The sequence below is a fragment of the Quercus suber genome, unplaced genomic scaffold, assembly GCF_002906115.3.
Source record: "Quercus suber isolate HL8 unplaced genomic scaffold, Cork oak 2.0 scaffold_328, whole genome shotgun sequence".
In the NCBI taxonomy this organism is placed as follows: domain Eukaryota; kingdom Viridiplantae; phylum Streptophyta; class Magnoliopsida; order Fagales; family Fagaceae; genus Quercus; species Quercus suber.
Genome location: NW_027069781.1, coordinates 692,259 through 700,076, shown reverse-complemented (window position 1 = coordinate 700,076; position 7,818 = coordinate 692,259). Strand labels below are relative to the sequence as shown.

At 34.6% G+C, this 7,818-nt stretch overlaps 1 protein-coding gene and 1 long non-coding RNA gene across 2 annotated transcripts; one reads left to right on the top strand and one right to left on the bottom strand.

Moving 5' to 3' along the window:
- Positions 1-1,366: 1,366 nt before the first annotated feature.
- LOC112034531 (disease resistance protein RPV1) lies at positions 1,367-2,981 on the top strand. The gene is made up of 2 exons (XM_024067345.2): positions 1,367-1,877; positions 2,261-2,981. The coding sequence occupies exons 1-2, from the start codon at positions 1,447-1,449 to the stop codon at positions 2,493-2,495; spliced, it is 666 nt and encodes a 221-aa protein (XP_023923113.2). The 5' UTR covers positions 1,367-1,446; the 3' UTR covers positions 2,496-2,981.
- A 2,274-nt stretch (positions 2,982-5,255) lies between these two features.
- On the bottom strand, positions 5,256-7,362 carry LOC112034530 (uncharacterized). The gene is made up of 4 exons (XR_002885377.2): positions 7,057-7,362; positions 6,614-6,854; positions 5,583-5,838; positions 5,256-5,488 (listed from the first exon to the last, which is right to left on the bottom strand). It is a non-coding gene; the product is annotated as an uncharacterized LOC112034530 (long non-coding RNA).
- Positions 7,363-7,818: the final 456 nt, after the last annotated feature.

Here is a 7,818-nt window from a genome sequence, read left to right as displayed (position 1 = left end):
AAAGACCAAAAAAAAAAAAAAACCTAAGGAACCTGTTCTTGCTCCTTTGCCCTATGAGTGATTTTACAAACATAAATTTCAAATATGGCATAACTGTCAGAACCTAGTAAAGCATTTCTTCCTGAGGTACAAAATGAATGCAACCCACAAATTCTCTATAGTTTATATTGTATTAGAAAATTCCAAATCACTAAATTCTAGCAGAACTATTGTTCCTTAGGTTTCAAATAAAAAACAAATCGGTAAGGCCCAGTAATCTAATAAATTCAGAAAAAATTGGTGATGAACAAGTCGGTCACCTAACTTCATCTCACATTTATAATAAATAATTAGAATACTAAGGCCTCATTTGGTACACCCGTTCAAAAACATATTTTCAATTTTTAAACAACATTAAACGTATTTTTACAAATTTTTTTATTTATACGTATTTTTATATACTTTTTCATTTATATGTATTTTACACACATATTTTTAATTTTTAAGTAAAGGTAACCCCTAACTTTTTCCGCATGTTCATTTTTGTAAAAGCAAGAAACATCGAAAGAAAAGGCAGTAGTTCATAAATAAATAAAGAAAAATGCTAATGAGGCACTAATTAATAACCCAAACAAAAGAAAACGCAGGGTAAAACTATACCCAATCCTCTTGCGTTTTCATGGCAATTTCCTGGCATCTTCCTTCGTCCAAAAAGTCAAAGTCGAGTTCACACTGCTTTGGAAAATTTGCACTAGAGTGAGAAAAAAGACAGAGAGAGAAATTGGAAAGCGAAAAAAAAAAAAAAAAAAAAAAATTCCTAAGTGATGATGCCGAAAAATATCAACAGTGAGTTGCACAATGCTCGTACCCTCAAAACGACACCTGCATAAAGAAAAGAGGACCTAACAGAGAGCACCGGTGTGGTGCCGGCCGAATACCCTCCGAAGGTCAAGTTAGAAAGTATGCTCACAACTCTAGAGTGCTAGAGAGGGTTAATTATGCGTACCTTGGCTTATGAAGGTATTGGGGCTTTTATAGTGGCTTGAGGTTGACATCCCTTCCTTGGTGCGGAAGTCTTTTCCTTATAGGACTCTTCTTGTAGAATCCTAAACGTGATGAATAAGTCTCCTCCTTATGCGGAAGATTTTTTACCAAGTATACAAGATTTCCGGAGTCCTACTAGCGCAAGGACTCTATTTGGGCTCTTACGAGAATGGGCCAAAATATCTCTCATTAGGGGCTCAGCAGGCCCATGGATAACTAGCCCACTATAATCCACCCCGTCCATGTCCGGCCCATTCACATCAGGTCCGTCCACAGTGGGCCCGTGCAAATGATGGATCCGTTTATTCGAGCTTAGGAAATATTTTTCCCCTTTTCACTAAGGAACCTGTTCTTGCTCCTTTGTTCTTGAGTTTAGGGCAGCGGGTTTGGTATTACCTCAATTCGGTCTGTGTGTTTGCAACCATGGCTCGTTCCTTTGAATCCGAATACAATGTCTTCGTTAGTTTTTGTGAGGAAGATACCCGCACAAGCTTTGCCGGACATCTCTTTGCCGCTTTTGACCGTAAAAAGATTCGTGCGTATAGAGGGGAAGAGGGTGGAACCGAGTTATTGAAGGACATTGAGACATCAAATATTGCAGTTGTGGTGTTCTCCAAAAACTATGCTACTTCGCATTTGTGCCTGGATGAGCTGGTGAAGATCATGGAATGCAAAAGGCTGTTCAATCAAAGCGTGATCCCTGTTTTCTATGATGTGTCTCCATCCGAGGTGCGAAGACAGAAGGGGAATTTGTCGGAGGCGTTGCTGAATGGCCCTGAAGATAAGGTGAATAGTTGGAAGGTTGCTTTAACGGACGCTGCAAACTTGGCAGGCTTGCATTTGAAACCGTATCGGTAAGATTTTTATTTTTTATTTTAAAAAATGTTCCGTATATAGTAGATATCGATCCATATTTTGATGATGTTATTGAAATTATAATTTTGAATTATTAAGAGTTCCTTCTCTAGAATTTGATGATCAAAAAATTTAAAAGCATAGGATTAGGTGTTGTATGGATATTAAATTTGATAATATGTTAGATAAGAAAAATCAAATTGGTTAGTTTTGAAGTAGTGCGTTGATGGACTGTAAAAGAATAAAATTTCAACGTAGGGTTTATGGCATTATTTGATAACTCAGTTTCTCTTTATTCATTCAACATCAGTTGATGATCACAAAATTCAATTCTATAAAATAATAATAATAAGAATAATTTTGTGGGTTCAATTAATTGCAGTCCAGAGCCAGAGTTTATAGAGGAAATTGTTGAAGTCATTTGGAAAAGACTAAAAGGGGAATCATCCACCGTTCAATCCCGTCGTCAGATTGATAATCCCGGTGCCGGTGAAGACTCTTCAATAATCATCTCGCAAAATGATGCTTCATCTGTTCAAAATGTTATTGCCGAGTGGAGTCGTTCTCTCTTTTTTTTTTTTTTGTGTCAGTTAGCCTTATATAGGCTATCCTATTAAGCCCCTGGGTTCTAAGAAAGAACCTGAGTCACTCTCAAAAGACTATTTTAGGCGGAAGCGGGGCCCTTTGAAGTTACTTTTGAATCTGACTAAAAGACTTTTTATTTATTTATTTATTTTTTAAAATTTAAAATCTCAAACGCAGCGTGCGGTAAGACTTAAAAGAGTCACAACTCACAAGTCTGAAGTCTTCGTCTTCAACAGGTACAAGCCGAATATTCCCTTCAACTCCATTGCCAAGTAAGGATTGCAAGTGAAACCTACTCCTCCCCCAGTCGATTTATCCCATTCGGCTCCTTCCCTGCTTTACTCATTTTAGCTGTTACATTTATGTTTTTGTTGTTGCTGTTTTTTTCTTTTCTTTTTTGTATTTTATTTTATATATATGTAATTCAATAATTACAACGGTTAAAGAAAATTTGAATTCTGAACGTGAATATGTACCATTTGTTGAAAAAACGTATAATTGCATAATTGATGTTTCAATAGAGGAATTTTTTCTTATTTTGTCATTGCTATCTAGAAGTAGATAACTCTTGGATTCATCCCATCTCTCCTTTTATGAAACTATGCAATACTTCCGCCTATATGCTATTCTCTTTACTCTATAGTCTATGCTTTATATTTATCATATCACATTGGCTCGTTCCACGCTAATAAGTGAAAGATGTGGAAGCTATTAACAGTACATTATAATCTTTAGTAAAAGTTAGAAAAATAGCTCATTTGATGGAGTGTGTGCTTGGTACTCTTTAAGTCTTAATTAATCATTCAAACCATGTAAAGAGAACATCTGAACACAATCCACATTTGATATTCTTACGACAAGGACATTAAAAAATGGAGCATAGATAATCAAATAGCTATCATTCGCTCTAGAGTGTTCTGCAGGAATTGGAGGTAATATAGCAGTCTGGTAATAAAAAGAATGGTGTGCTCTGGCAAACAATTAAAATCATAACAGACTAAAATAAATAAAGATAGGCAGAACCCACTGTCGGAGGGGAGGAGGGGAATTATGAAGCAACAAAACAGATATATAAGTATGTTCTTCCATGAAACAAGTAAGCCATACAAGGTGCTCAACACTCGACCGATGGCAATCATTTTGCATGTAAATAAAAAAAAAAAATTAAAAATTAAAAAAGAAGAAGAAGAAGAAGAAGAATTCGATCAGATGGGTTTAAGATAAAACTGAGCACCTTCTTCAATTGGTGCTCACCATTAGACCATTTGGCATAACGAAGTTCTAAGCTGAAATTACTTCCCATTTTCTTTCCATTCCATTCTCACCTCAACCAAACATTGGAAAACTCCTACTTTTCCTTTCATTTTTCTTCGCCCTTTTGACAGTTTTCATCCTCTCCTTTTCACTCCAACCAAACATAGTGTAAGGGCCAAAAATGTACTTTGCTAACTCCTACCCCACCTGGCTATGCCCCTGTTCATAGATAAATTCAAGGTTCATAATTATTTGTGTTAAGCTTCAAAATAACAAGCTCATTTCACATTAAGATCCAATTATTTATCAAAGTTTACATGTTATCTATTTATGTTTCATCTATCAAAACGTATTTTTCAAAACTACACATTAACATAACGTATGTACTATTCCTCCCCTTCCCTTCGTTTGAACCATTGTTTACTAGAAATATAGTAGTGTTGCAATTTACAAAAATAGCAGCAAGATAGAACTATACTAGTAATGTGAGCTTCAATTTGTAGAAGTATCCCGTACAAACAGCAAAAAAATATTCCGCAGTCCCTTTAAATTTTTGTGTCATTTGCTCCTGCAAATGAATTGTAACTTCAAGTGTTTTTAAAGACATTCCCGTCTTTGTTTCTTTCATTTTTTAAGCCTTCTTTCCCACTTTTTTTTTCTTCTGCAACATCTTCGAGTATGCCGTTTTCTACTATGGCATGGAAATCTTCCAAACGGTAAATTCAACTTCCCTGCCCAAGCTCTTTCACACAATTTGATTTGTAATTGTTTTGGAATCTTATAAGTAATGTTCATTTATGTTTTTTGAAAAAAATTCAAACTCTAACCTTTTTATTCATGTTATGTTATGTTCTGGTGGTAAAAGTTGTTTTTTAATGAAAAACCCAAAGGTGAGTAACCGAGACCCAACAGAGCTAAATACAGGTAGACAAAGTGTTAAGTTTTAAACTACAAGTAAGCAAGGTAAAAAAAGGCCAACACGATTGCACCAACACAACTTGAAACCCAAAGTCCATAGCCCAAATCCTATCTCATAAACCTAAGCCCACAACCCATCCACTATCTAACCCAAATCCCACTGCCCATACCAAACTGAACTTTCAACCCACAACCCGAAACTTCCATTCAGCAGCCTAGTACCCAAAAAAAAAAAAATATCCTAGTACGACCGCAACCACACAACCAGCCCTTACCCAACCCAATACTGCTTCTCGGGTGAGATCTCTATAGTTGCCCCTGGAATTCTCTATTCTAAGAATGCATTTGTCTATCAGAGATGTTATGTTCATAACATAAGAAATTGTCTCTGTGCTAATAATTGCCCAATATAGATTCTAAGAAAATAATATTAAATTCTTAATATTGGAATATATATTTCGATTGTAACTTTTTCTTAGATTTTAATCTAGGGCCTAATTCATGTAATGCCGTAGTTATTTTCAATGAAATGTATATTTCATCATATCAATAAAAATGATGTTTTATTTATATGATTTTCTTATTTCTCAATTTAAAAAAAAATAAAAATGAAAACTTGCTAAAAATAAAAATGATGGTTTATTTATATGATCAAGTTCAATGCAATTTAGTGCAATATGAAATGTTGCAACAACTTGCTTCTTTGCATACACTTCAGGCAGCATTTCTGGATCTATAACCTTGTTGCCATGAACATATTTTCAGTGGCTGAACTCATGGGATTCATAACTATGACTATGACCCAGATATACAAACTTGTCATCCGCAAAGGCAAAACCATTCAATCTTCTTCCTGAAATAACAGATACAACTAAATTAAGGAAAAGGTTACAAGGAAAAATGAGTCTAAATTATATAGTATATATGTAGAATTGTAAAAAAAATACCAAAAGCATGGAAACCATCCTGATCTCCCAAGATGGCATTGCTTTGCCCAGAAACTGAAAACTTCCTACGTGACCTTTGTTTTGACCCCTTGTTGGGAACTTCCAAACCTTGTGGCTTCAAACAGAAAGCAAACATGGGTAGCTTTTCAATTTGTGCAGCCTTCTCCTGGCATCCATTAGGGATGTTGGTATTGTTTTTGTTCAAAGCTAGCTCCCACTCCTTCACTTGTTGTTGATACCTTTCCCACAGCGGTGGCTGAATAAAGCACAATAAAATGAGCCTTGAGATACATTTAAATATAAATACAAACAAACAAGCAAATTAAATATACACAGGCAAAATATCTATCAAAATATATATAAATATGCACACACACACAAGCAAAATAAACAGGAGTTGTATGAATTTCATGTCCCAAAAAAAGGAACTAACAAAAGCAGATGACTCCCCCAAAATTGACAATATATATCAGCACTGAATTTTGTAAAATTTAACGTAATTTATATAGGTGAAAACCAGACTACAAGGCAATATAATAATAAGAAATAAAAAGTAAGTTAAATTATTTCTTTTTCATTTTGCACATCAATTCAAATCTAGAAAACATATTCCTTCCATCAGTAGATGTCCAAACCAAATTCCTCTCTTATTCTTCCAGAAAACTTCACTCTCATCTCACATAACACATGCCCCTCAATTTCCAAGAGTGTTTAAAAACTCTGAATAATATTACTTCATATCATTTTAATTCCAAAGATTTCCCTTCTTTGTTTACCGCTGATCTTAGTGGTAATTCAGCTTTTACGATTTTTTTTTCTCAAACTTGTAATAGTGGCTTTGTTAACTAATCTAAAATTCGTATTAGCATCTTTGTAAAAATTAAATTAAATTAAGATTGCTTCAGCAGAAGCTGAATCCTTTAATAACTCAAAGTGCACTCTCTACATAGGGGATTACATCCACTAAGGTAGCTTACATCATAGTGCTAAACGTAATATCAAGAACGATAGAAAAGTGATTCAAAAGATACCTGAAGATGTCAGATTAAAGGCATTCCCTTCCTCTCCCTTTTTTGCCACCAATGCTCATAAATGGTTTTGATTAGATCCATGGGGCCAACTCCATCCATAAGGTCTTCTATTTCTTCAAATGCGAACTAATCACACTGTTGAGTATATGCAGCCTTCTCAAACATGTCCATTGTCCTTTCAAACATCTCCTCAGGGATCTTTCCCAAGCCACATTCGTTAATTTCAGAGGAGCTTGGATTGCTTAAAACCCACTCCCAAAAAAAAAAAAAAAATTACAAATATATCACAGCAAGAACTCAAGCTAGCCAAAATGGTAATTTTAAAAAAATAAAAAACAAGAAATCTCATTATCACAGAAGAAAAAACTAGAATTAAATCATCCAAATATATCACATAAGACAAACCAAAATAATATCAAATACAGAGGGATTTGGTAAGAAACCTGAAAAAAAAAAATTGGAGCCTTGAAAAGATGGGTAGTAGAATCGGTGGTCCTTGGCGGCGAAGAGGTGGGTGGGGATGGGAATGGCGGAGCATGTGGCAGTGGTTGGAGTTTCTGAGAAGAACAAAGAATGAGGATGAGAGAGGCGTTGATGGGGTTTTAAAGAGAGAGAGAGAGTATTTTCTTCCCGTCAGTACGAGGCCGTGATGTTCTTGCCAGTCGGAGGTTGCTGAGAAAAACAGAGGTGGAGGAGGATGAGAGAGGAGAGAGGCGTTCTGGCTAATGTTGTTAGCAGCTCTTCTCTTAAAAGGGGTCATGTGCATGACCATTGTATATGTGTTTCTTTATTTGTATGACACCTGTTCTTGTTTGTAGGAGTTGCTGCAGCTTGTTTGGAGGAAATTTTGTCCTTTATTTATTTAGAAGAACTACAAGTCTATAATATTTTTATAACAAATTGTAGGTGGTTAGTTATTATTTGTTCAAATTTGAATCTAAGACTACTTTTTTGCTGTAACAATAACAATCAGTAACAACCTCCTATTTAGAATTTGTTATAAAAATATTGTGAACATAACATTTCTCGTATTTATTTGTAGGAGTTTATCAAGTCACTAGTATTATGCCAGTATGATGCACAATTTAATTAAAAAATTATATAAAAAATTTTAAATATATATTTTTTGATAATATAATCAAATCTAATAACAAATAAACTAATAAAAATATTTTTAAAAATTAAGTTACGTTGCAAGTTTTTTA

What these genes read in the sequence shown, in the direction of transcription:
- LOC112034531 (XM_024067345.2), top strand. Translation starts at nt 1,447, where the DNA reads ATGGCTCGTTCCTTTGAATCCGAATACAATGTCTTCGTTAGTTTTTGT. An exon ending in TTGCATTTGAAACCGTATCG is followed by an intron (nt 1,878 to 2,260) that starts GTAAGATTTTTA and finishes AATTAATTGCAG; the next exon opens with TCCAGAGCCAGAGTTTATAG.